General features: G+C 40.0%; 1 protein-coding gene and 1 pseudogene across 2 annotated transcripts; one reads left to right on the forward strand and one right to left on the reverse strand.

The window, feature by feature from the left end:
• Positions 1–238: 238 nt before the first annotated feature.
• On the forward strand, positions 239–24,513 carry CENPL (centromere protein L). Of its 2 annotated transcripts, XM_005890835.2 has the most exons (5): positions 240–723; positions 10,211–10,387; positions 18,597–18,848; positions 22,159–22,701; positions 23,914–24,513. In XM_005890835.2, exons 2-5 carry the CDS (start codon positions 10,214–10,216, stop codon positions 23,983–23,985), a joined length of 1,041 nt encoding a protein of 346 aa, XP_005890897.2. In that variant the 5' UTR covers positions 240–723; positions 10,211–10,213; the 3' UTR covers positions 23,986–24,513. The 2 variants fall into 2 exon arrangements, with proteins under 2 accessions (XP_070241013.1, XP_005890897.2); XM_070384912.1 differs by lacking the exon at positions 22,159–22,701 and having other exon boundaries at positions 239–723.
• On the reverse strand, positions 10,398–15,411 carry LOC138991251 (small ribosomal subunit protein uS10-like; annotated as a pseudogene).
• Positions 24,514–27,884: the final 3,371 nt, after the last annotated feature.

Raw genomic sequence — 27,884 nt, forward strand, 5'->3', positions numbered from 1 at the left:
ACGGTAGAAGGAGTCAACCAATCAGAGCGCGGGGGAGGAGGCAGGGTGTCGTCGCAGCCATATTTACTACGGGAGGAAATTGGAAGGAATGCTTAACGCCGGTAAAAAAGGAAGAGAGAGAAGGGAAGTAGACGGTAACGGTTAGATCGTTCCCATGCCCTCAGTTAAAATGGCGACCGTAGTTGCTTCATTAGCTTCACAGACTTGGTATCGGCACCGCGGAGACGTCCTGCGTCCGGCCGCAGAGCGAGTCGGGAAACGATTTTAAACGGAAGAGGTGGCTGAACGCCAATTTGCCGCTTCTCAAAGGCGGGATTTCCGAGCTAGCGTTGGCCTCTGAGGGCTCAAGTGGAGAGGGGCGAGGTGGGACACACTGTCCCTTGCCCTTTCCCTCCGCGGGCTGAAGCTGACTCCTTATGAGCGAGGGTCGCGGAGCTGGTGGTTGAGGCAGCGGATATATCCCTTCGGCTTGAGGTGCCAGGCTGGGCTGGCGTCTTTGGGAGCGGAGGTCTTTCTGGGCTCGTTTGCGTCCGTCTTGAAGCGTCTTGTGGTGGAGCTTGAGGGAATTTGGGAGGGCCAGGGGTTCTTCTGGACTTTCTCTTTGCTGTCATTTTGGCGGCTTTTTTACCTCGAGGGATTGCAGTTTTGATGGAGTTTTGGATCCCGGCTTGAAGAATGATTCGTGAAGGGAATGGGTGACAGCGTCATCACGGCATTTTATTGGTAAGATACTTTGTTATTGGTTCAGCCATAGCAGTAAACTTTGTGTTTTGCCCTGTCGTGTGGTCGTTACCTTTACAATACTTGGCTGCTCAAGTGCGTTTCACAGGACCTGCTTAGCTCTGGGCTAAGCATTTGTTGCAGGGTAAAGCCAATTCTGATTCCGTGTTGAAACTGTTTCTTTGACTTGCTTTTAGTTGCTTTTGTTATTGTAGTACATAGTGGCCTGCCTGAGAATTCTGCACCTCTGCCTGACTGTTATTAAAGTGCCTTGGTTTAGAACCCTGCCCGCCTGTAGATGACAGGAAGGAAGAAATTAGTACATCCCCTGCCTAAGGCTTGTTCTTCTAGGAGATACTTTCAAGATTAATGGCCTTTTTACTTTGTTTCCTCACCTCCTCCCATCTCTCATCTATAAAAGAACTGGCATCTAGCGCCGGATAAGATGGTTATTTTGAGATGTTAGTCTACCATCTTCTTGGTCAACTGGCTTTCCGAATACAGTCATAAAATAAAGAAAATTTATTTTCTTTATTGGAAAATAATTGGCTTCCCTGAACACCTCATCTCTGAATCGTTGACCTGTCTTGTGAGCAGAGGGAGCTTGGATTTGGTAATACATTGGTGTTATTGGGCGATTGGACTTAGGTGTTGGTGGCAAGGTACAAAGGTGATTTAAGTAAGGGTCCATTTCTTCACAGACTTAACCACAGGGAAAAAAAGACCTTTCTTCACCCCCTTCTCCTACCATTTACACATGCATAAAACATTTTGCATTCAACCTTAGAGGGCTGTTAGATTTTGGGAAGACCGTTTGTCCATGGATCTTGGGGTAATAACTAAAGCAGTAAAGAGTGAACCCAAATAGGGTCAGATACTATGATCAGATAAGGTGGTGCCTTGAAGCCCAGACAGAGAGTTCTGACTCCATTTATTTAGGTGTGTGGGAATTGTTACGGGATCTCAAGCAAGGTAATGACAAGGTAAGAGAGGTGTCTATGGAAAAACTAGTCTTGGGTTGGGAAAAGGGTTGGGTTGGGGAAAGGGGCTTGAGTTGGAAATAAGTGGCTAAAATTAAGAATGGAAGTGAAGGTGATTTGAGAGGGCTAATAAATATATTTTTAAGGAATATATCACAATTTGATGGTACTTTGGATGTAAAACTTGAGTGAAGAGTAAAAGATGACTAAGGCGTATTTTAATAGGCAGGGAGAAAAATGAGAAGGAAGAGTTGGAATTGTTACCGAGAAACAGGGTAGTTGGAGAGGAAAGATTGGTCGGGAATAATGTTTAGCTTTGAACTTAATGAGTTCGAGGACACAGAAGTTCAGTGTTTTACAGGAAATTGGAAATGCAGGTGCAAAAGTATGGGACTAGAGGAGTCGTATATTGAATGAATGTTTCCTTATGGAGAACAAGTGATTTCAGAGTTTGGGGAGACACCAGCTGTTGCAACTGGAGGAAGCAAAGGAGTCAGCAAATGAATCAGAAGAAACTATAAGAAACAAGGAGGAGAAATAGTTGAGTGTTTGAAAAGAACAAGATAGCAGAAAGTTTAGAGGAATAAGGATGAGCAAACTTGATGACCCAATGATTGTCCATGATTTTCACAAAAACATTGTTGACAGTCTTCAAAGGGCCAGTGGTAATCTTCAAATTGCAGTGTCTTTGTAGTGATAGATACGTAAGAGATTGCTAAAGATATCTAGTAAAATATTTATTAGTAAATGGAGGCAATAGTTGTATACCACATTTCCAGGAAATTGGTCTCAAAAGGAATGAGATGAATAGGTTTTAAACAAATATGCTCAGCAGTGGAAGAAAAGTATCCTGTGGAGTAGAGATAAGAGATGATAGAGGTTTGAAATAAACATGGAAGATTGTGCCTAAGGGGGATGTGAAGGACTATGGAGATCGAGAATATCAGTTGATGGATTGACTTTAGAAAGCAAGTAAAAGGACCTCTTTCCTTATAGTTGGAAGGAAGAATGTTAGGAAAGTAAAGAATTGAATCAAAATATATTTTTAACCTCTTTAATTATCAGGCAGGGCAAAAATACTCATTGTTGAGTATGGAGTGAGAAAATAAAACAGATATAAATCATTTTCTGATCTTTAATGCATGGATTGGGCTATTTCACATTACTGTAGTATTAAATGCTTAAGGGAAATGTTTTCTCAAAACCAGTCCTTTAAGCTAGTAGTCTTTCTCTCACTTTTGTTGTTCAGTTGCTAAGCCTTGTCTGACTCTGCCACCCCGTGGACTACAGCATGCCAGCCTCCTCTGCCCTTCACTGTCTCCTGGAGTTTGCTCAGATTCACGTCCATTGTGTTAGTGATGCTATCTAACCATCTCATCCTCTGCCACCCCCTTCTCCTTTAGCCTTCAATCTTTCCCAGCATTGGGGTCTTTTCTGTTAAGTTGGCTCTTTGCATCAGGTGGCCAAAATATTGGAGCTTCAGCTTCAGTATCAGTTCTTCCAATGCATATTCAGGGTTGATTTGCCTTAGGGTTGACCCTTTTGATCTCCCTGCAGTTCAAGGGACTCTGAAAGTTGTCTCCAGCACCACAGATCGAAAACTGATTCTTTGGCACTCAGCCTTCTTTATGGTCCAACTCTCAATTCCGTACATTACTACTGAAAACATAGCTTTCACTAAACGGACTTTTGTTGGCCAAGTGATGTGTCTGCTTTTTAATACACTGTCTAAGTTTAATACACTTTGTCTAAAGAGCAAGTGTCTTTTAATTTCATGTTTGTAGTCACTGTCTGCAGTGGTTTGGAGTCCAAGAAATCTGTCACTGCTTTCACTTTTTTTAAAAATTTTATTTTATTTTTAAACTTTACAATATTGTATTGGTTTTGCCAAATATTGAAATGAATCCGCCACAGGTATACATGTGTTCCCCATCCTGAACCCTCCCCCCTCCTCCCTCCCTGTACCATCCCTCTGGGTTGTCCCAGTGCACCAGCCCCAAGCATCCAGTATCGTGCATTGAACCTGTACTGGCAACTCGTTTCATACATGATATTATACATGTTTCAATGTCATTCTCCCAAATCATCCCATCCTCTCCCTCTCCCACAGAGTCCATAAGACTGTTCTATACATCAGTGTCTCTTTTGCTGTCTCGTATACAGGGTTATTGTTACCATCTTTCTAAATTCCATATATATGCATTAGTATACTGTATTGGTGTTTTTCTTTCTGGCTTACTTCACTCTGTATAATAGGCTCCAGTTTCATCCACCTTATTAGAACTGATTCAAATGTATTCTTTTTAATGGCTGAGTAATACTCCATTGTGTATATGTACCACAGCTTTCTTATCTATTCATCTGATGATGGACATCTAGGTTGCTTCCATGTCCTGGCTATTATAAACAGTGCTGTGATGAACATTGGGGTACACATGTCTCTTTCCCTTCTGGTTTCCTCAGTGTGTATGCCCAGCAGTGGGATTGCTGGATCATAAGGCAGTTCTATTTCCAGTTTTTTAAGGAATCTCCACACTGTTCTCCATAGTGGCTGTACTAGTTTGCATTCCCACCAACAGTGTAAGAGGGTTCCCTTTTCTCCACACCCTCTCCAACTGCTTTCATTTTTTACCCTTCTATTTGCCATGAAGTGATGGGACCAGATACCATGATCTTAGTTTTTTGAATGTTGAGTTTTAAGCCAGCTTTTTTCACTCTGTTCTTTCACCCTCATTAAGAGACTTTTTAGTTCCCTTTCACTTTTTGCCATTAGAGTGGTATCATCTGCATATCTGAGATTGTTGATATTTCTCCAGGTAATCTTGATTCCAGCTTGGTATTCATCCAATCTCGCATTTCCCATGATGTACTCTGCATAGAATTTAAATAAGCAAGGTGACAATAAACAGCCTTCTTGTACTCCTTTCCCAATTTTGAACCCATCCTTTGTTCCATGTCTTGTTCTGATTGTTGCTTCTTGACCCACATACAGGTTTCTCAGGAGACAGGTAAGGTGGTCTTGTGTTCCCATCTTTTTAAGAATTTTCCACAGTTTGTTGTGATCCACACAAAGGCTTTAGCATAGTCAGTGATACAGAAGTAGATGTTTTTCTGGAATTCCCTTGCTTTCTCTGTGATCCAGTGAATGTTGGCAATTTGATTTCTTGTTCCTCTGCCTTCATGTACTGTTGAAACTTAGCTTGAAGGATTTTGACATCATCTTACTAGCATGTGAAATGAGTGCAATTGTATGGTAGTTTGAACATTCTTTGGCATTGCCCTTCTTTAGGATTAGAATGAAAACTGACCTTTTCCAGTCCTATGGCCACTGCTGAGTTTTCCAAATTTGCTGACATATTGAGTGCAGCACTGTAAAAGCATCATTTTTAAGGATTTGAAATAGCTCAGATGGAATTCCATCACTTCCTCTAGCTTTGTTTGTAGTAATGCTTCCTAAGGCCCGCATGACTTCACACTGCAGGATGTCTGGCTCTAGGTGAGTTAACACACCATTGTGGTTATCCAGGATCATTAAGACCTTTTTTGTATAGTTCTTCTGTGTTTTCTGGCCACCACCTCTTAATCTCTTCTGCTTCTGTTAGGTCCTTGCTGTTTCTGTGCTTTATCATTCCCATCCTTATGTGAAATGTTCCCTTGGTATCTCCAGTTTTCTCTTACCTAGATAGACTTTAATGATTTTTTGGAATTTATAGCATTTCTCTTTTAAGAGGAGTCAAATTTAGTTAGGCTTATTTTGTCTTGAAATTGATGCCTACTGAAAAGTGGCATGAAACAAGGAGGTAAGAGCACCTACTCTGGTGTTAAGACTGTCTGCATTTAAATTCTGGCTTTTGCATCTTTAACTGCATGACTGTGGCAAGTTACTTGATTTCTTTGTCTTTGCATCTGTCAGCTGGGAATATATAACTCACCTCATAGGATTGTTAAAGGGTTTAGGAAAGTACCTGGCACATGATGAATACTCAATAAATGTTAGAAATTATTCCAAATAACAAATTTGAAAAAGAAAACATTCTCTGTAAGTGATATTGATTGAAATTCCTTTTTGAATAGAATTCTGTGCAAATTTAAAGCTAGATTGCTTTGCAGTAGCTGCTATTTAAATTGTATGGTATATAATCTTGCTCTGGGCATTATCACTCAGGAGCTTTGAGAACTATGTATTTAATTATGTATGGAGTTTTGTGCAAGATAATAGAGTGTGTCATACTTTGACCTAATGAAGTTTAAATATAGTAATAAAAACTCCTGTGAAAAAAATTTTAAAAGGGTAACTATGCCAATTGTAGTTTAGTTGCTAAGAGTCCAACTCTTGTGGCCCCATGGACTGTAGGACACCAGGCTCCATGGGATTATCCAGGCAAGAATACTGGAGTATGGTGCCGTGCCCACCTCATGGGATTTCCTGACACTCATCTCTTGTATTAGTGGGTGGATTCTTTACCAGTAGCCACCGGGGAAGCACAACTGTGCCAGTACTTGGAAATAATTTTTATAACTTTTAAATCATCAGTTCAGTTCAGTTCAAACCCTCAGTCGTGTCCGACTCTTTGCGACCCCATGAATCGCAGCACGCCAGGCCTCCCTGTCCATCACCAACTCCCAGAGTTCACCCAAACTCATGTCCATTGAGTCGGTGATGCCATCCAGCCATCTCATCCTCTGTTGTCTCCTTCTCCTCCTGCCCCCAAGCCCTCCCAGCATCAGAGTCTTTTCCAATGAGTCAACTCTGCGCATGAGGTGGCTGAAGTATTGGAGTTTCAGCTTTAGCATCATTCCTTCCAAAGAAATCCCAGGACTGATCTCCTTTAGAATGGACTGGTTGGATCTCCTTGTAGTCCAAGGGACTCTCAAGAGTCTTCTCCAACACCACAGTCAAAAGCATCAGTTCTTCAGCACTCAGCTTTCTTTATAGTCCAACTCTCACATCCATACATGACCACTGGAAAAACCATAGCCTTGACTAGACATACCTTTGTTGGCAAAGCAATCTCTCTGCTTTTTAATATGCTATCTAGGTTGGTCATAACTTTCCTTCCAAAGAGTAAGTGTCTTTTCATTTCATGGCTGCAATCACCATCTGCAGTGATTTTGGAGCCCCCCAAAATAAAGTATGACACTGTTTCCACTGTTTTCCCATCTATTTCCCATGAAGTGATGGGGCCAGATGCCATGATCTTTGTTTTCTGAATGTTGAGCTTTAAGCCAACTTTTTCCCTCTCCTCTTTCACTTTCATCAAGAGGCTCTTTAATTCTTCTTCACTTTCTGCCATAAGGGTGGTGTCATCTGCATATCTGAGGTTATTGGTATTTCTCCCAGCAGTCTTGATTCCAGCTTGTGCTTCATCCAGCCCAGCGTTTCTCATGACGTACTCTGCATATAAGTTAAATAAGCAGGGTGACGATATCTAGCCTTGACGTACTCCTTTTCCTATTTGGAACCAGTCTGTAGTTCCATGTCCAGTTCTAACTGTTGCTTTCTGACCTGCAAACAGGTTTCTCAAGAGGCAGGTCAGGTGGTCTGGTATTCCATCTCTTTCAGAATTTTCCACAGTTTATTGTGATCCACACAGTCAAAGGCTTTGGCATAGTCAATAAAGCAGAAATAGATGTTCTTCTGGAACTCTCTTGCTTTTTCCATGATCCAGCGGATGTTGGCAATTTGATCTCTGGTTCCTCTGCCTTTTCTAAATCCAGCTTGAACATCTGGAAGTTTGTGGTTCATTTATTGCTGAAGCCTGGCTTGGAGAATTTTGAGCATTATTTTACTAGCGTGTGAGATGAGTGCAATTGTGCGGTAGTCTGAGCATTCTTTGGCATTGCCTTTCTTTGGGATTGGAATGAAAACTGACCTTTTCCAGTCCTGAGGCCACTGCTGAGTTTTCCAAATTTGCTGGCATATTGAGTGCAGCACTTTCACAGCATCATCTTCTAGGATTTGAAATAGCTCAGCTGGAATTCCATCAACTCCACTAGCTTTGTTTATAGTGATGCTTTCTAAGGCCCACTTGACTTCATATTCCAGGATGTCTGGCTCTAGGTGAGTGATCACGCCATCGTGATTATTTTGGTCATGAAGATCTTTTTTGTACAGTTCTTCTGTGTATTCTTGCCACCTCTTCTTAGTATCTTCTGCTTCTGTTAGGTCCATACCATTTCTGTCCTTCGGAGAAGGCAATGGCACCCCACTCTAGTACTCTTGCCTGGAAAGTCCCATGGACGGAGGAACCTGGTAGGTTGCAGTCCATGGGGTCGCTAAGAGTTGGACATGACTTGAGCGGCTTCACTTTCACTTTTCACTTTCATGCACTGGAGACGGAAATGGCAACCCACTCCAGTGTTCTTGCCTGGAGAATCCCAGGGGCGGGGGAGCCTGGTGGGCTGCCGTCTGTGGGGTCACACAGAGTCTGACACAACTGAAATGACTTAGAAGCAGCATTTGTGTCCTTTATCAAGCCCATCTTTGCATGAAATGTTCCCTTGGTATCTTTAATTTTCTTGAAGAGATCTCTAGTCTTTCCCATTCTGTTGTTTTCCTCTATTTCTTTGCATTGATCGCCGAGGAAGGCTTTCTTATCTCTCCTTGCTATTCTTTGGAACTCTGCATTCAGATACTTATATCTTTCCTTTTCTCCTTTGCTTTTCGATTCTCTTATTTTCACAGCTGTTTGTAAGGCCTCCCCAGACAGCCATTTTGCCTTTTTGCATTTCTTTTCCATGGGGATGGTCTTGATCCCTGTCTTCTGTACAATGTCATGAACCTCCGTCCATAGTTCATCAGGCACTCTGTCTATCAGATCTAGGCCCTTAAGTCTATTTCTCACTTCCACTGTATAATCATAAGGAATTTGATTTAGGTTATACCTGAATGGTCTAGTGGTTTTCCCTACTTTCTTCAATTTAAGTCTGAATTTGGCAATAAGGAGTTCATGATCTGAGCCACAGTCAGCTCCTGGTCTTGTTTTTGCTGACTGTATAGAGCTTCTCCATCTTTGAGTGCAAAGAATATAATCAGTCTGATTTCGGTGTTGACCATTTGGTGATGTCCATGTGTAGAGTCTTCTCTTGTGTTTTAGATCATAACTCCTTTCAATTTCGGGGTTCTATGAAATACTTCTGTTCAGTTAAACCAATACTTCCTTAACAGAGTATTCAGCATTATAGTAGGGTAATTATACAAGATAAATATAAAGAGCACAGTTTCAAAGTAGTTTAGTCTTACCGGGAAAAGAGGAAATACACACCAAAAAAATAATATAAGGAAGTATGAATTTGGGCCAAAATTAGTGGTATAGACTAGGTGATCAAAGAGAGCTATATGGGCTGGTTTAGTCACTAAGTCATGTCTAACTCACTGTGACCCCAAGGACTGTAGCCCACCAGGCTTCTCTGTCCATGGGATTTCCCAGGAAAGAGTACTAGACTGGTTTGCCATTTCCTTGTCCAGAGGGTCTTCCTGATCCAGGGATCGAACCTGTGTCTCCTGCATTGGCAAATGGATTCTTGACCGCTGAGCCACTGGGGATGGGCTAATGTATTATTAATCTCCAAAGACTTTGTAGAATATTCTTGAGGGATTTTGTTAGAGTCATCTAGAGGGCTTTGGGGCTTTTTCAAAATATTTACCCCTGAGACCTCATTCTATACGCATATGTACACTGCTTCCGGGAATGAGCCACTGATACAGACACAGAAGTGTGTAACATAGGTCTTCTGGGGGGTGGGAAATGGTTAATAAAACCATGCTGTTTGAAAGGAGATTAAATTCAAACATAGTCTTAATGGAGATGGAATGGAAAAAGAACACTTGAGATAGGGAATATAGTTGATAGGCAGACACATGAAGATGAGAATGTGTTTATGTCTAGGAGAAGGGTAAGAACAAGCTGCATTATGAAATAAAGAGTACCCAGCAGAAGAGGAGACTTTATCTCACCACTGTAAAGTGTTTGTACAGGGGACTAATAATAAAGTGTCATTTCTTTTTGTTTGTTTTGTTTTTTCTTTGTTTTAAAAGTGCCATTTCCGAAAAATGGATTGCCCTCAGATATGGAACGCTCGGTTGTGGTAATAAGCCCTGGTTAAGGAAGTAGCTTTGGGAATGAATGGGGAAACTGAGGGAAAAAACGCAAAAGAATATGCTTAATGACTGTATGTTAAAAAGTAGAAATGGGAGACTACGTAAATAAATTTAAATTAACTTAGAAAGTTGACAGGAATTTGAAAATGGACCAGCTAGCTTTTAGAAGGAGGAGAATGGAAGGTGAATTTAGTTTTGAACATACTGTGTTTGAGGTATCAGTAAGATGTTCATGAAGATAGCCTGTTAGCCAATGAGAAATACAAGATTTGGTTACAAAGCCAAAACTTGAGGCAAAGAGAGGGAGAGAGAAAGAATTCCTTTATAGGAGGGAGAAGAATCAGTGAAACTACAAGCATGAATTAACGTCTTAGTGTTTGGAATTCTGGTTTTATTTCTTTTTATGCAGACCATGGATTCTTATGATGCACCGGAATTGACTCCTAGACAAGACGCCTCCTCAAGGCTTAAAGATTTCTTTGTAGGCGCCACCCCTCTGCAGAAACGATTAGAATCAGTCAGGAAGCAGACTTCATTTATCCCAACTCCACCACGAAGGAAAATCCCCCAGGGTTCACAACTGCAGGTATGTTTTTTGTGTTCCTTGGTATTCCCAGTAACTGAGAATGTGAGCAAAACGTTTAAAAATTTTGTTACTATTTATTATATATATATTATAAATATTTGTAACTAAAAGATACTTTTAGTATCTTCTTACTCCCACAAGTAATGAATGAGAAATGGTTAAAACAATTATTTGTACTATCGGTGCCATATGTTTTTTAACTTCCTTTAATTTGGAATGTTTCCACAATATTTCTCTCTTATGATACTGACAGTTTTGAAGAATATGTTTCCTCCTCTTCCTTTTTTAAATAGAATGTCCTTCATTTTGTATTGGAGTGGGTGGCCAGGCCCTCTTCCAGGGGATCTTCCCAGTCCAGGGATAGAACCCAGGTCTCCCGCATTGTAGGCGGATTGTTTACTGTCTGCGCCACCAGGGAAGCAATACAAAATGAGGAATATTGTAGTTGTCTGATGTTTTCTCAAGATTAGACTAAAGTTAGGTATCACTAACTGGAATATCGTATAGGTGCTGTTGTGTCCTTTTTGGGAGGATAACACCTGATAGCACATAGGTGATGTTAATTTTGATCACACTGTTAGAAAGTGTTGCCCCGAAATTATTGTTTTATTTCCCCTGCAACTAAGAAGCAGTCTGTGGGGAGACACTTTAAGATAATACATATATCTGGTGCCTTGTCAAAATTTCACCTTAAACTTAACATCCCTTATCCATTGATGTTTTTTGCCTGATCCTATTTTTAAAAATTAGTTTTTATTTGTGTTTTAATTTTTTCAGTCTTACTGGTTTTCTTCTTAAACTTAGTATTTATTGGAGTATAAATTGGAGTATAAAGTTGCTTTACAACATTGTGTTAGTTTCTGTTGTATAGCAAAGTGAATCGGCTATATATATATACGCATGTCCCCTTTTTGTTGGATTTCCTTCCCATTTAGAGCACTGAGTAGAGTTGCGTAATTCCATCTTTATCATAATGGTTGCAAAATAATGATTTTCCATCTCTATTTGCTCCGTATTTTCCAGCTAGCTTTTGGCATTATATTTTAGGCCCTTCTCATTTCTATTCCATTTGTTTATCCATTTATCAGTATGGATTCATTAAATCTTGTTTATTTATTATTTTAAATTTATTTTATGTTTTTGTTGGGGTATAATTACAATGTTGTTAGTTTCTGCTGTACAACAAAGTAAATCAGCTATATGTGTGTATATATATGTATCAGCTATATGTGTGAATCAGCTATATGTGTGTGTATATACATGTATCTCCACTCCCTCTCGGAGAAGGCGATGGTACCCCACTCCAGTACTCTTGCCTGGAAAATCCCATGGACGGAAGAGCCTGGTAGGCTGCATGCAGTCCATGGAGTCGCTGAGAGTTGGACACGACTGAGTGACTTCACTTTCACTTTTCACTTCCATGCACTGGAGAAAGAAATGGCAACCCACTCCAGTATTCTTGCCTGGAGAATCCCAGGGATGGGGAGCCTGGTGGCTGCCGTCTATGGGGTTGCACAGAGTCGGACATGACTGAAGTGACCTAGCAGCCACTCCCTCTTGGACCTCTCCCCACCCCATCCCACCCATCTAGGTCACCACAGAGCACTGAGCTCAGCTCCCTGTGCTACACAGTAGGTTCCTACTAGGTATCTCTTTTATACATGGTAGTGCATATACATCAGTCCCAGTCTCCCAGTTCATCTCAGCTCCCCCTCCCCGCCATGTCCACATGTCCTTTCCCTACATCTGCATCTCTATTCCTGCCCTGCATATAGCATCTGTACCATTTTTCTAGATTCCATATATATTCGTTAATATACGATATATTTTTTCCCTTCTGATTTACTTTAGTCTGATTTACTTCAGTCTGTATGACAGACGCTAGGTCCATCCATGTCTCTACAGATGACTTGATTTCATTCTTTTATGGCTGAATAATATTCCATTGCATATATGTACTACATCTTTATTCATTTGTCAGTGGACATTTAGGTTGCTTCCATGTCCTGACTATTATAAACTGTGCTGCATTGAACATTGGGTCTTTTTGAATTATGGTTTTCTCAGGATATATGCCCAGAAGTGGGATTGCTAGGTCATATGGTAGTTCTGTTTTTAGTTTTTTTAAGGAATCTCCATACTGTTCTGCATAGTGGTTGTATCAATTTACATTCCCACCAATAGTGCAGGAGAGTTCCCTTTTCTCCACATCCTCTCCAGCATTTATGTATTTATTTATTTATTTTTAACAACTGATTATCAGTTTACTAAAAAGTTTGATTTAGGCGTCAGCAGTGGTGACTTCCACCTCGACTCTTGGCTCAATACTGACAGAAGTGATCTGCTTGACAATCTCACAGGGACTGTGCAGGTCAGTGAGTCATTTTTGGATCCTCATCTGGAACTGATCCCAATTCTTAGAACCTTCACCACAAGGAGTTTTCCTTGTAGTTATTCTCAGAGTCACGGTAGGCATCTGAAGAGGTCCTTTCACTTCGAGAGTCTTTTCCTTCACGCCTCTGATCAGGTAGGCACATTCCTTCTCTAGAGACTTGAGGCTGTGACTGGTGAGGGTAATCCTAATCTGGTTAATGGCCACCTCTGGCTCCACAGGAATCTTGCTGGTGCCTTTAAAGGCCATGGCTGTGATGTGGCTTCCTAACCTACTTGTTTGTCCACAAGAGCACAGTGATGAATCATGAGCAGGGGCAGGTGGCAAGGGCTCTGCTGCAGTGGCAACCATCAGAGATCAGATCAGATCAGATCAGTCGCTCAGTCGTGTCTGACTCTTTGCCACCCCATGAATCGCAGCACGCCAGGCCTCCCTGTCCATCACCAGCTCCCAGAGTTCATTGAGACTCATGTCCATCAAGTCAGTGATGCCATCCAGCCATCTCATCCTCTGTCGTCCCCTTCTCCTCCTGCCCCCAATCCCTCCCAGCATCAGAGTCTTTTCCAGTGAGTCAACTGTTCGCATGAGGTGGCCAAAGTACTGGAGTTTCAGCTTTAGCATCATTCTTTCCAAAGAAATCCCAGGGCTGATCTGCTTCAGAATGGACTGGTTGGATCTCCTTGCAGTCCAAGGGACTCTCAAGAGTCTTCTCCAACACCACAGTTCAAAAGCATCAATTCTTCGGCGCTCAGCCTTCTTCACAGTCCAACTCTCACATCCATACATGACCACTGGAAAAACCATAGCCTTGACTAGATGGACCTTTGTTGGCAAAGTAATGTCTCTGCTTTTGAATATGCCATCTAGGTTGGTCATAACTTTCCTTCCAAGGAGCAAGCGTCTTTTAATTTCATGGCTGAAGTCACCATCTGCAGTGATTTTGGAGCCCCAAACATAAAGTGTGACACTGTTTCCACTGTTTCCCCATCTATTTCCCATGAAGTGATGGGACCGGATGCCGTGATCTTCGTTTTCTAAATGTTGAGCTTTAAGCCCACTTTTTCACTCTCCTCTTTCACTTTCATCAAGAGGCTTTTGAGTTCCTCTTCACTTTCTGCCATAAGGGTGGTGTCATCTGCATATCTGAGGTTACTGATACTTCCCGGCAATCTTGATTCTAGCTTGTGTTTCTTCCGGTCCAGCGTTTCTCATAATGTACTCTGCATATAAGTTAAATAAACAGGGTGACAATATACAGCCTTGACGAACTCCTTTTCCTATTTGGAACCAGTCTGTTGTTCCATGTCCAGTTCTAACTGTTGCTTCCTGACCTGCATACAGGCTTCTCAAGACGCACGCAGGTCAGGTGGTCTGGTATTCCCATCTCTTTCAGAATTTTCCACAGTTTATTGTGATCCACACAGTCAAAGGCTTTGGCATAATCAATAAAGCAGAAATAGATGTTTTTCTGGAACTCTCTCGCTTTTTCCATGATCCAGCGGATGTTGGCAATTTGATCTCTGGTTCCTCTGCCTTTTCTAAAACCAGCTTGAACATCAGGAAGTTCACGGTTCACATATTGCTGAAGCCTGGCTTGGAGAATTTTGAGCATTACTTTACTAGCATGTGAGATGAGTGCAATTATGCGGTAGTTTGAGCATTCTTTGGCAGTGCCTTTCTTTGGGATTGGAATGAAAACAGACCTTTTCCAGTCCTGTGGCCACTGCTGAGTTTTCCAAATTTGCTGGCATATTGAGTGCAGCACTTTCACAGCATCACCTTCCAGGATTTGAAATAGCTCAACTGGAATTCCATCAACTCCACTAGCTTTGTTCGTAGTGATGCTTTCTAAGGCCCACTTGACTTCACATTCCAGGATATCTGGTTCTAGGTCAGTGATCACACCACCGTGATCATCTGGGTCTTGAAGATCTTTTTTGTACAGTTCTTCTGTGTATTCTTGCCACCTCTTCTTAATATCTTCTGCTTCTGTTAGGTCCATACCATTTCTGTCCTTTATCAAGCCCATCTTTGCATGAAATGTTCTTTTGGTATCTCTGATTTTCTTGAAGAGATCTGTAGTCTTTCCCATTCTGTTGTTTTCCTCTATTTGTTTGCATTGATTGCTGAAGAAGGCTTTCTTATCTCTTCTTGCTATTCTTTGGAACTGCATTCAGATGTTTATATCTTTCCTTTTCTCCTTTGCTTTTCACTTCTCTTCTTTTCACAGCTATTTGTAAGGCCTCCCCAGACAGCCATTTTGCTTTTTTGCATTTCTTTTCCATGGGGATGGTCTTGATCCCTGTCTCCTGTACAGTGTCACAAACCTCATTCCATAGTTCATCAGGCACTCTGTCTATCAGATCTAGGCCCTTAAATCTATTTCTCACTTCCACTGTATAATCATAAGGGATTTGATTTAGGTCATACCTGAATGGTCTAGTGGTTTTCCCTACTTTCTTCAATTTCAGTCTGAATTTGACAATAAAGAGTTCATGGTCTGAGCCATAGTCAGCTCCTAGTCTTGTTTTTGCTGACTGTATAGAGCTTCTCCATCTTTGGCTGCAAAGAATATAATCAATCTGATTTTGGTGTTGACCATCTGGTGATGTCCATGTATAGAGTCTTCTCTTGTGTTGTTGGAAGAGGGTGTTTGTTATGACCAGTGCATTTTCTTGGCAAAACTCTACTAGTCTTTGCCCTGCTTCATTCCGTATTCCAAGGCCAAATTTGCCTGTTACTCCAGGTGTTTCTTGACTTCCTACTTTTGCATTCCAGTCCCCTATAATGAAAAGGACATCTTTTTTGGGTGTTAATTCTAAAAGGTCTTGTAGGTCTTCATAGAACCATTCAACTTCAGCTTCTTCAGTGTTACTGGTTGGGGCATAGACTTGGATTACTGTGATATTGAATGGTTTGCCTTGGAAACGAACAGAGATCATTCTGTCATTTTTGAGATTGCATCCAAGTACTGCATTTCGGACTCTTTTGTGGACCATGATGGCTACTCCATTTCTTCTGAGGGATTCCTACCCACAGTAGTAGATATAATGGTCATCTGAGTTAAATTCACCCATTCCAGTCCATTTCAGTTCACTGATTCCTAGAATGTCGACATTCACTCTTGCCATCTCTTGTTTGACCACTTCCAGTTTGCCTTGATTCATGGACCTGACATTCCAGGTTCCTATGCAATATTGCTCTTTACAGCATCGGACCTTGCTTCTATCACCAGTCACATCCACAGCTGGGTATTCTTTTTGCTTTGTCTCCATCCCTTCATTCTTTCTGGAGTTATTTCTCCACTGATCTCCAGTAGCATATTGGGCACTTACTGACCTGAGGAGTTTCTCTTTCAGTATCCTATCATTTTGCCTTTTCATACTGTTCATGGGATTCTCAAGGCAAGAATACTGAAGTGGTTTGCCATTCCCTTCTCCAGTGGACCACATTCTGTCAGATCTCTCCACCATGACCTGCCCATCTTGGGTTGCCCCACGGGCCTGGCTTAGTTTGACTGAGTTAGACAAGGCTGTGGTCCTAGTGTGATTAGATTGACTAGTTTTCTGTGAGTATGGTTTCAGTGTGTTTGCCCTCTGATGCCCTCTTACAACACCTACCATCTTACTTGGGTTTCTCTTACCTTGGGCGTGGGGTATCTCTTCATGGCTGCTCCAGCAAAGCGCAGCCATTGCTCCTTACCTTGGACAAGGGGTATCTCCTCACCGCCGCCCTTCCTGACCTTCAACGTGGGATAGCTCCCCTAGGCCCTCCTGTGCCCATGCAGCCACGGCTCCTTGGACATGGGGTTGGTCCTCCCGGCAGTGGCAACCATGTCTTCCTCAAAGAGTCAACATGTGATACTTAGATATTTTTTTGATGATGACTCTTCTGACCAGTGTGAGGTGATACCTCATCGTAGTTTTGTTCTGCATTTCTCTAATAATTAGTGATACTGAGCATCTTTTCAAGTGTCTCTTGGCCATCTGTATATCTTCTTTGGAGAAATGTCTATTTAGGTCTTCTGCCCATTTTTGATTGGGTTGTTTTTTATTTTAATATTGAGCTTCATGAACTGTTTGTATATTTTGGAGATTAATCCCATGTCAGTTGCTTTGTTTGTAAATATTTTCTCCTGTTCTGAGGGTTGTCTTTTTGTCTCATTTATGGTTGTCTTTGCTATGCAAAAGCTTTTTAAGTTTAATTAGGTCCCATTTATTTTTGTTTTTATTTTGATTATTCCAGGAGGTGGATCAAAAAAGATTTTGATATGATTTATGTCAGAGAGTTCTTGCTGTATTTTCCCCTTTGTGATTGGTCTTACATTTAGGTCTTTAATCCATTTTGAGTTTATTTTTGTGTATGGTGTTAGGGAGTATTCTGATTTCATTCTTATGAATTCCTGTGTTTTTTTTTTAATTTTTCTAATTCCTTACTAAATTATTTTGGTTTTTATATTGTCCCAGATTTGTCTAGTGGCAATATGCTGTTTTGATCATTCATTAAAAAACCCTAAACCTTGTATATAACATTCATAATTTTTAATTTTATTGAAGCATGAAATAAAGCCCTAGTGGATACAAGTTTGATGGATGCTTCTGAGTCACTTAGCAAGAAGTCTGACCAAGTCACCCACGCCTTCCTTATAACTTTGTTTTCTTTTCTCTGTTGTAGGTCTAGTATCTTTTGGAATATGGGAAAATTTTTGCTTCTTTATGAAAACTTCCTTAAAAATTCCTAGTCCTGGTAATGAAAGTGATAGCTTTTAACCAGAAAACAGAGATTGTATATAAATTCAAGAATAGAATGCCTGGTTCAGTGTTTCCTTTTTTCTGTGTGATACAAATAATTTTGCCAAATCTTTTTTTGGTTGCACCAAATGGGCTTGTGGGATCGTAGTTCCCTAACCAGAGGTTGAACCTGGGCCCCTGCAGTGAGAGCACCAAGTCCTAACCATTGGACTGCCAGGAATCCCCCCCCAGCCTTTTTTTGCCCCAAATCTTTTGAAGTAATAAGAAAAAAGTTTTATGACTTTTCCGTGAGTACTTCAGTCAGGACAAATATTTTTGTCAAGTGGAAAACTGTGTTGAAAGTTCTAAAAGAGGTGGAACTGTGAGACTATATCAGGAAGTATGGATTCTATAGAAAATTTCAACTCAGGATAAAACTAGAAGCTTATATGGGGGTGTATGTGAAGACCCTCAACAATGCCCTAGGGCCAATAGAAATGAACTATTTTGTTTTTAATGGTACCTGTGATTCCAAAAATATGGACAAGTACATAATGTCACATAATAAATGTTGTGGCGGGGTGGGGGTGGGGGGAGGCGGGAAACATGTTCAGGAGATACAGAGTGACAAAGTTGGAATGGATGCAGGTGCTGCTTTAGATAGGGTGCCCTCTTGAGTGACGTTCGGGCAGAGAAAGGGAAGGACCATGTCCTGTAAACACTCTGGGAAGAACATCAAAAAGGGAAGGCACAGCAGATGCAAAAGTCTGTTCAAAGATCTTCAAAGAGTCCTACAAACTCAGTTTGACTGGAATGCGAAGATCAGGTATCCAATAATAGATCTGTATTAAATACTTAAAATACTGTGATTAAGTTCTTAGTTTCCAAATTCTTTTATTTTATTTTATTTATTTATTTATTTATGATTGCACAAGCACAGGGGCTTAGTTGCTCTGTGGCATGTGGAATCTTCCCAGACTGAACTGGTGTCCACTGTGTTGCAAGGCAGATTCTCAGCCACTGGGCCACCAGGGAAGCGCCTGATGTTTCCTTATTCTCTGACTTCTTTTGTCTTGATTTTTTTTAGGAAGATGTTGATCCTCAAAAGTTTGCATTCCTTCTGCATAAACAATGGACTTTATATAGTTTAACTCCCTTATATAAATTCTCCTATACTAATTTCAAAGAGTACTCTAAACTTCTGAATGCATTTATTGCTGCTGAAAAGCAGAAAGGACTTGCTGTGGAAGTGGGAGATGACTTCAACATCGAAGTGGTTTTCTCTACTCTCATGGGAGTGAAAGGAACACAAAGAGATCCTGAAGCATTTCTTGTCCAGGTATATTGTAAAAGTCATACTTGCTTCCTAGGAGAAAGGAATGTGCATTGTTTTGGTTTAGAAATTGTACTATATTCTTACTGTTTTTAAAATTCTCAAGTGTGTGATTTATAACCTATGTTATATCTTGTTTGATCAAATTACAGCAATTAGATTTTTCCTTTTACAATATAACCCTGTTTCTTTTAATAAAACTTAAATATTTAAGTACAAACAAAGTTAAAAACCACAGGATAACAGTTTGGTATACGTCTGTTTGGCAGTAGACAATCTGAATAGACCTAGGTCTAGTAAAGAAATGGAGTCAATAATTAATAACCTTCCAAAACAGAAAGCAACAGGTCTGGATGGGTTCATTGGTGAATTCCACCCAACATTTAGAGAAGAGGTTATACCAGTTTCCTACAAGCTTTTTCAGAGGCTAGAAGCAGAGGGAATACTTCCTAAGGGGAAGGCCAGTATTACCCTAATACCAAAACTAGGCAAAGACATTGTAAGAAAACTGCAGACTCCATCATGAACCTAGATATGTCTGTTTGGCTATTTGTATCTATTAAAATCGTGGTCATATGGTCCATATTTTTGCAGTATGATTATGGCTTCTTTTTAAACTAATAATCTGCACTGTAACTAGTTAACTCATGTCATTTTGAGTAACTAAATGTAAATTTTGCATTTTGGTAAATTTATCTGTATATTTCTATGGTTTTTACTGGGATTAAAATCCTAGAAGTAGATATATCATGCCAAATTACTCTTAAAAATGTAACATTTTACATTTCTTCCTATATGTAGTGTATAAAAGTAGTATGACTATCCTTTGTTTTATTAAGAAGCCAGATTTATTTTATTATTTATGCCTGCTACTTCTGTTTCTGCTGAGTTAACTCATTTTAGTCATTGGTAAGTTCTGAAACAGTTGAAATTTTGTTTGTTCGATAAGGGGTCAGCAAACTATGACCTGAAGCCCAGATATAGCCTGCAGCTTGGCTTTGTAAGTTATGTTTTCTTGAAATAGATCCCCATTCATTTGTTTCTGTAGTCTATGGCTGCTTTTGTGTTACAACAGCAGAATTGAGTAGTTGCTACAGAGACCATATGGCTTGCAAAGCCTAAAGTATTTACTTTCTATCTGACCCTCATGGTATTGGCAAGGTTTTCAGGATTATTGGGATTAGGTTCAGGTGCATATAACAGAAAGTCTAAATAACAGTGATGATAGAGGTTTAGTTATTTTGCAAAAAAGTGTCCAGAGGTAAGCTTTTCAAGGCTGATAAATGCTTCATGAAATTATTAATAATCTAAGCTCCTTCTGTCTTCTCTATCATCCTTGGTCCGTGGCTTCCATGCTTATGGTCTCATTGTAATCTAAATTGGCTCCTGGAGTTCTAAATATTATATGTAAGTTCAAGGCAAGGAGGAGGAGGAGGATGGGAAGGGCAGACAGGTTGCCTGCCACTGAGTAAATTTTGAATGAGACTTGCTGAGAGCCAATAGTAACTTCTCTTTACATCCCAGTTGGAAGGGAGACTAGAAATTTTTTTTAGTAGGTACTTTGCCAGCCCAAGTAAAATCTCTGTATTATTGTGGAAGGAAAAATAGATACTGGGTAGATAATTAGCAGTCTGTCATGTAAAGCAGTTGAGGCCTTAATAAGTTATATGGTTTGCATGTTATCAGGCAAGCAAATATTCTTGTGAGAAATATAAATGACCTCTTGAATTCCTAGTGTAGTATCCTAATAGTTTTCAAATTAAATCTATTTCTTGACAGAGTTATAGGACTTTTAGATTATGAAAATATGATAGACATACTATATCTGGGCTTTAAATGTATTTGAAAGTCTCTTATAACTTTTTGAACAAGGAGGAGAGTGGTCAAAGTAATTGTTTACATGATTGTCTCTAAAGGGATATATAATATAGGGCTGTGAACTTTACGTTGTCCTGGTTGAACTTAAATTAAAACTTCTATAACTGTCTGGAAGGTATGTTTGTTATATAATTTGAAGATTTGACATTTGAGGGGTTAGTCAATCTACTGGAAAATATAATCAAGATTCTAGAAGATCTGAATGGATTGGCACAGTGGGTCAAATTGAAAGAGATTAAATTTTTAATAGGTATACGTTTATTGCCTTAGTATAAGTTGTGGGGGGTGGGGGATTTACTTATTAACAATGAAAATGAGTATGTAGGGCTAATTTATGTAACGTTTTCAACTAAAAACCAGAAAACTACTGCAATCTAAGGTAGATTAGTAGGAGTATAATATAGGTTAAAGGTGTTAACAGTCCTGTAATCAGATGTTTTTGAAGTAATTACGTTCACTTACGAATGACTCCTGTGCCAAAGGTTTTCAGAGAAGTGTGTCCAAACAGTGTGAGAACTTGAACGTATGTCATAGGAAGAATGGTTGAAGAAACTGGAGATATTGACCTTGGCAGCATATGATAGAGACCATCAAATATTTGCCGGGCTTTTTCTGTAGAAGAGAGATTAGATCAGATTTGATCTATATGCATGTAAGGAAAAAAGTAGGACCAGTGATTGGAAACTATGGGATCTAACACACAAAAGAGCATTTTAAGTGGATAGACAGAGCTGCCTTAGGAAATAGTGGCATCTTTCCCAGTGGAATAATTCCAGCACGTTGGATCTGGTGAACTTTTTACTTTACAGTCCCTTCTCAGGTTGAGATTTTTTTTTTCGGGATACTGTACCTGATTATACCTTATTGGTATTCTTATTTTGCATTTGATTGCACCAAGATCTTGCCATATACTTTGTCCTAATCAGAGTATTAGGAGAAAGGTCAATTAACTTGAATAAACCCTAATAATGATTAAGGAGACAATTCTTTGTGTGGTTTTTGGCAGGTAATATTAATTCAACATATCTTCTTATTTTTAAATGTACTATATTAATTAACGCTGAGACGATGTAATTTAGGAGTAAATGTACTTTTGTTTTTTATTTTATTTATTTTTGGCTACATTGCTGTATGAGGATCTTTGTTACTATGTGAAGGCCTTCTCTAATTTTGGCGAGTGGGGTTATTCTGTAGTTGGCAGTGTGAGGGCTTTTCATTTTGTGGCTTCTCTTGTTGCAGAGCATGGGCTCTGGGGCACAGGTCCAGTGGTTGTGGCTTGTGGGATTAGTTGCCCCAAGGCATGTGAAATCTACCCTGGCCAGGGATCCAACCCCTGTCCTGTGCATTGGCAGGCGGATTCTTAACCACTGGACCACCAGGGAAGTCCAGAATAAATGTACTTTGGAATTTAATGAACCTGTTTGATTTTCCTTCATAGATTCTGTCCAAATCTCAATTGCCATCTGAGCACAAAGAAGGCAAAGTGTTGTGGACTGGTTGGTTCTGCTGTGTATTTGGAGACAGTCTTCTGGAGACTGTTTCAGAAGATTTCACCTGTCTACCCTTATTCCTTGTAAATGGTGCAGAGACTAATACAGCTATAATTGGAACCTGGTTTCAGAAAACTTTTGACTGTTACTTCCGTCCCTTAGCAATCAATGCATTTAACCTTTCCTGGATGGCTGCTATGTGGACTGCATGCAAAATGGACCATTATATGGCCACTACTGAATTTCTTTGGTCTGTACCCTGTAGCCCTCATAGTCTGGACATTTCTTACGCCATACATCCAGAAGATGCAAAAGCTTTATGGGACAGTGTTCACAAAACACCTGGGGAAGTTACCCAGGAGGAAGTTGACTTGTTCATGGACTGCCTGTATTCACATTTCCATAGGCATTTCAAAATTCATTTATCAGCCACAAGATTGGTTCGTGTTTCAACATCTGTAGCTTCAGCACATACTGATGGAAAAATAAAGGTTAGTTTGAACAAATCTAGTTATTTTTCCTTATTTTTGCATAGTTTTCAGAATGCATAGCAATAATATTTTCCACGATGAAGGAATACTTTGAAATACTTAGAATTCAATTTCATGAAGTCCTTATATATATTTTAAATTTTACTTCCATATGCTCACATTCTATTAATAAGTATATTTTCAAACTGTTTTATATAGTGTGTTTGTATCCATCTGTGGATATGAGGGTGGCCCTGTTTTATCTGGACTATTCTAAGAACCTCTCTTAATGATGTAAGAGAGTAATTGTGGTTCCTAGGTTCAAATAATGCCAGATGATAGCTAACATTTGTCAAGCACTAACCATGCCAAGCATTAGTAAGCATTTTTATACATATTGTCCCATTTAGTTTTCACAACAACCTGCTTGCATAGGTCGTAAAGAGGAAATTGTGGCACAGAAGATAAATAGGCTCCCTAAGGATCACACAGCTAATAAGTGGAGTTGAAATTTAAACCCAGGCATCTGACTCAAAGACTTATATATTTTTAACTGCAACACTGTACTGCCTCTCAGAAGTTTGAAATTAATGTGTTAACTAAGTTTCTGCCTCTGGTTTGTTTCTACAAAACATTTTTGGTGTTGTGTATAACTTTGAGAGGTGGCCCTAGTGGTAAAGAACCTGCCTGCCAAGGTCGGAGACATAAGAGACGTGGGTTCAATCTCTAGGTCAGGAATATCCCCTGGAGGAGGACATGGCAACCCACTCTACTATTCTTGCCTGGAAAACCCCATGGACAGAGGAACCTGGCGGACTACAGTCCATCAGGTTGCAAAGAGTCAGACACGGCTGAAGCGTCTTAGCACGCACGTACATACTTTTCAGAAGGAAGCTATGAAACTTTTTCTAGAAAGTAGAGATATATACGTCCAAGGGGTTCATAGATACCCTTCCCCTACCCCCTCTCTTTAAGCAGGTAGGTAGCTAATCAGTGGAAGCCAGGATAAATAAGAACCTTAATCTAATTCCTTCTAAGCACCATTGACTAATAGTTGCAAATTTATTAAAGTCAGGCATCTTTATTAAGTAGTCTTGTTTGGCTTAGAATAACAATTCCTATTCATAGCTTAGCTTATAGATACGGAATTTAAAATAAGTCTGGAATATTTATCAGATATCAAACTATATTATAATTAATTGTATGTTAATTTAAATGTCTTTTTTTCCCCAGATTTTGTGTCCTAAATACCTTATTGGAGTGCTGGCGTATTTGACAGAACTGGCGGTTTTTCAAATTGAGTGAGGTCTTATGGGGACTATAAGTTATGGATTAAATACCTTTTTCTCACTGACTGACTGCTTAATTGCCAAACTGAGAGGGACTACAGGAGAAATGGGCATCTATCCATCTGTTTTCCTCACAGTGCCTTGGAGTTACCCAGATGAAAGCCAAGAAGGATCTAGAAGAACCAAGAAGGTGGTAGTGGATGAACCACAGCCAGGTGCCTGTGTAACAGTCATGATCGTCTGGGATTCTAGTCTCTAGACTATGTGGAGTTCATTTTTTGGCCATCTTAATACTGGATACTTCTGGTTTGCATCTTTAAAACCTTTAATCCCTATTTTTAAGCATTTTAGACTTGCATTCAGAGAGATTTTCTGTCTTCTACAGACATTTTCCTAGCATCGTTTTGCTGTAGACAACCGGCAATCAAAATCCTCTCCAAAGAAACTAAAGTTGCTGTCCTTTTTAAGCCACTAATATGCTTCTGTTTTTAACTGTTTAATTCTTATTGCAATGTTGAATTAAATATTCACTTTTAAAATGAAATCTTGTGTTTATCAGTGTCTTGATGACGAACCTTTATTTAATGTCCCAGGAATGGGAAGTTATAGGCTTTTTCTCTGTAAAGGTTACACAATGGCTATTGTGGAATCATACAAATCAGAGAGTTGAAAGACAGCTGTGAGTCTCTGTTGAGGGCAAGGATTATTTTATGTAACTTTCATGTCCTTAGTTTTGTTTTAGCACAATGCTTACTAAATATCTGTAGATGAAGTGAATTTATTTTAATCTACTCTTCCATTTTACAGATGAACACTGCAAAATAGTGCAACATAGACTTGCATAAGATGTTATGTCTAAAACTGCTTTTTACTCACTGAGCAGAGGAACAGTTTAACTTAAGAAAAAATGTTTTTTAGAATCTTCTCGGAAAGAAAATAACTTTAATAGGCTGTGATTAAAAAGCAAAGACTAACTTCTGGAATGGGTTATTGTTTCACGTATACTAGGAACAGCAGAGGTAGTGAAACAAGCATGGGCTTTGGAGTCAGACATTTCTTGATTCAACTAATGTTAAGCTCCTACTCTGTACTTAGAATTGTATTGGGTTATAAGAGATTTAGTAGTGAGGATAAAAAAGAGCCCTGGCTTATGAAAATTATATTCAAGGAGAGGAAGGCAAAAAATAAATAAATTCAGGTACAGATAAATGCTATAAATAAAGCAGTGCAATAAGAGTGACTGGGATGGGGCCTATTTTATATACAGTTGTCAAACAATGTCTCTATGAGGACATTGAGCTGAGTCCTAAATGATGAGAGAGAACCAGCTGTATGAAGATCTGAGGAAGTGTGTGCTAGACAGGTGAAACTGCAAGTGCAAAGGCCTTGAGAAAGGTAAGAGCTTGGCTTCTTTGAGGAATGAAGGAAGTCTGTGTGGCCGTAGCGTGGGGAGTTTGGGTGGAGCAGCATGAGATGAAACTAAAGAGTGTTCATCAGAGACTTACTTAGGCCATGGTGTTATGTCTCCCAGTTTTCGCCTGGGCATGTGGCTGCCCAGTATAAAGATGACATTTTTAGCTTTTCTCAGGTAGCTATAAGTCAAATGACTTGAGTTCTGACCTATGGCATAAAAATGCAAGTGTCATATAGATTTTCTAGGAGCTTAGTAAACAGGCATGCACCCCTTGCCCTTTTCTTATTTTTCTTCCAATTTTGCTGTTTAGAATGCATATAATGACTGGTTCTCTAGCTGCTTTTTTAGGTCATTAGGGTGAGTGTCAAGTCACAGGGATGGCAGAGTATGGCCTGGAAGGAGTTTGTGCCCTGAGGACTCTTTTTTGGCTATGCTTGGTCTTGGGCCTTCCCAGATGGCTCAGTGGTAAAGAATCTGCCTGTCAATTCAGGAGACACGAGTTTGATCTCTGGATCCGGAAGATCCCTGGGAGGAGAAAATGGCAACCCACTCCAGCATTCTTGCCTGGAAAATTCCATGGACAGAGGAGCCTGGCAGGCTGTACTCCATGGGGTTGCAAAGAGTCAGAAATGACCGAGCACACATACACACATGCTTAGTCTTGGTTGAGGTCTGTGGGCTCTTCTTTGCAGCACACAAACTTTTCTAGTTGTGAGGGCTTCTCCAGTTGTGGCATGCGGGCTTAGTTTCCCTGAGCTGTGTAGGGTCGTAGTTTACCAACCACGGATCCCAGTCCCCTGTACTGGAAGGCAGATTCTTATCCCCTGGACCACCAGGAAAGTCCTCCTGAGAACTTGAAGCTGAACCCCAGTGCCATCCTTGGATGATGTTTATTCAGACTTATGTATCAGAGATGTAAACTTCTATCTTGGTTAAGCTCTTGTTACTTTGGTTCTCTTGCCCATAGTCCAAACCTAATTCTAAGTGATAGAGGAGGGATAAACATCATTTATGTTTTTACTGGTACTGTGAAGGAAGTGGATTTTATTCTAAATGCAATGGAGAGCCACTGATATTTTAAGCAGAAGAGTTAATGTGACCCAATTTGTATCCTACAAGATTTTATAAGATACAGTGGAGAAAGGGTTGTAGGTACGCAAGAGTGGAAAAGGGAAAAAAGTTTGCTAGAGATGGTGCTGCCTCATGGGGAAGTTAGCAATGTCTAGCAAAATTATGTATGATTTACCCTTTGGCTAGCAATCCCACTGTGGGATTCTGTCCCCAAAATTCACTAGCAAAAATACAAATTGAAGTGGGAATGAGGCTATTTATTACAACAGTATATGTAATAGCAAGACTAAAAAAAAATCCAAATGCTCATCAGAGAGGGATTGTTTGAATAAATTATGCTACGTCTGCATAGTGAATTACTACTATGTAGTTATAAAAGGGTTTGAGGAAGATAGCTAATATTGCCATGGAGTTGTCTCTGCTGCTGCTGCTGAGTCGCTTCAGTCGTGTCTGACTCTGTGTGACCCCATAGACAGCAGCCCACCAGGCTCCCCTGTCCCTGGGATTCTCAAGGCAAGAACACTGGAGTAGGTTGCCATTTCCTTCTCCAATACATGAAAGTGAAAAGTGAAAGTTAAGTCGTTTAGTTGTGTCCGACTCTTAGTGACCCCATGGACTGCAGCCTTCCAGGCTCCTCTGTCCATGGGATTTTCCAGGCAAGAGTACTGGAGTTATCTCTAGGATATAGTTTTGTGAAAGATGAGGACAGAGTGTATTGTATGCGTTTATGGAAGGAATGGGGTGGGGAATATGAGTATGTGTGTATATTTCCTTCCATTTTCAGAAACAATGGAAGGATAAACCAAAAACTAGTAAAAGTCATTGCTAGTGGAATGAGGGGAACCAACTGGGTAGAGAGGGGACAGGAATAAATTTAGAAGTTTTCTGAATATTCCTTGTTTGTAGTTTGGAACCATCTAAGTGTTTTATATAATTACAAAACAAAATTAGATCAAAATGAAAAAAAAAATCCTTAAAACTTGAAATTGAACCTAACTGTATGATGTTTAGGCCATAAAGATACAAAGAGTTATTTTTAGTATCTCTAAATCCTTGTGTTTTGACTATGCCTTGAGAGGGCTATATCCTAGGAAAAGATTCCTAGCAAACGAATCTTAAATTGCGTTCAGTTACCTTATTATTAATAATATCAGTAGTGTTATACCAATATTCACAGGTGGCTCAGTAAAGAATCCACCTGCAATGCAGGTGACATGTGTTCAATCCCTGGGTTGGAAAGATCCCCTGGAGAATGAATGGCAACCCTCTCCAGTATCCTTGCCCAGAAAATCCCATGGACAGAAGAGCCTGGCAGGCTGCAATCCATGGGGTCACACAGCTGGACATAATTTAGCAACTAAACAACAACAACATTTTTATTTTATCACTATTCATAATAAAATATATGTAATTATAACAATGTTAGAAAC

This window comes from Bos mutus, chromosome 16 (genome assembly GCF_027580195.1).
Source record: "Bos mutus isolate GX-2022 chromosome 16, NWIPB_WYAK_1.1, whole genome shotgun sequence".
Taxonomy (NCBI): domain Eukaryota; kingdom Metazoa; phylum Chordata; class Mammalia; order Artiodactyla; family Bovidae; genus Bos; species Bos mutus.

Excerpts from the sequence above, each read along its gene's own strand:
- CENPL (XM_005890835.2), top strand. The coding sequence starts at position 10,214 with ATGGATTCTTATGATGCACCGGAATTGACTCCTAGACAAGACGCCTCC. Across the intron at positions 10,388-18,596 it reads CCCAGGGTTCACAACTGCAG|GAAGATGTTGATCCTCAAAA; the intron begins GTATGTTTTTTG and ends GATTTTTTTTAG. Across the intron at positions 18,849-22,158 it reads CTGAAGCATTTCTTGTCCAG|ATTCTGTCCAAATCTCAATT; the intron begins GTATATTGTAAA and ends TTTCCTTCATAG.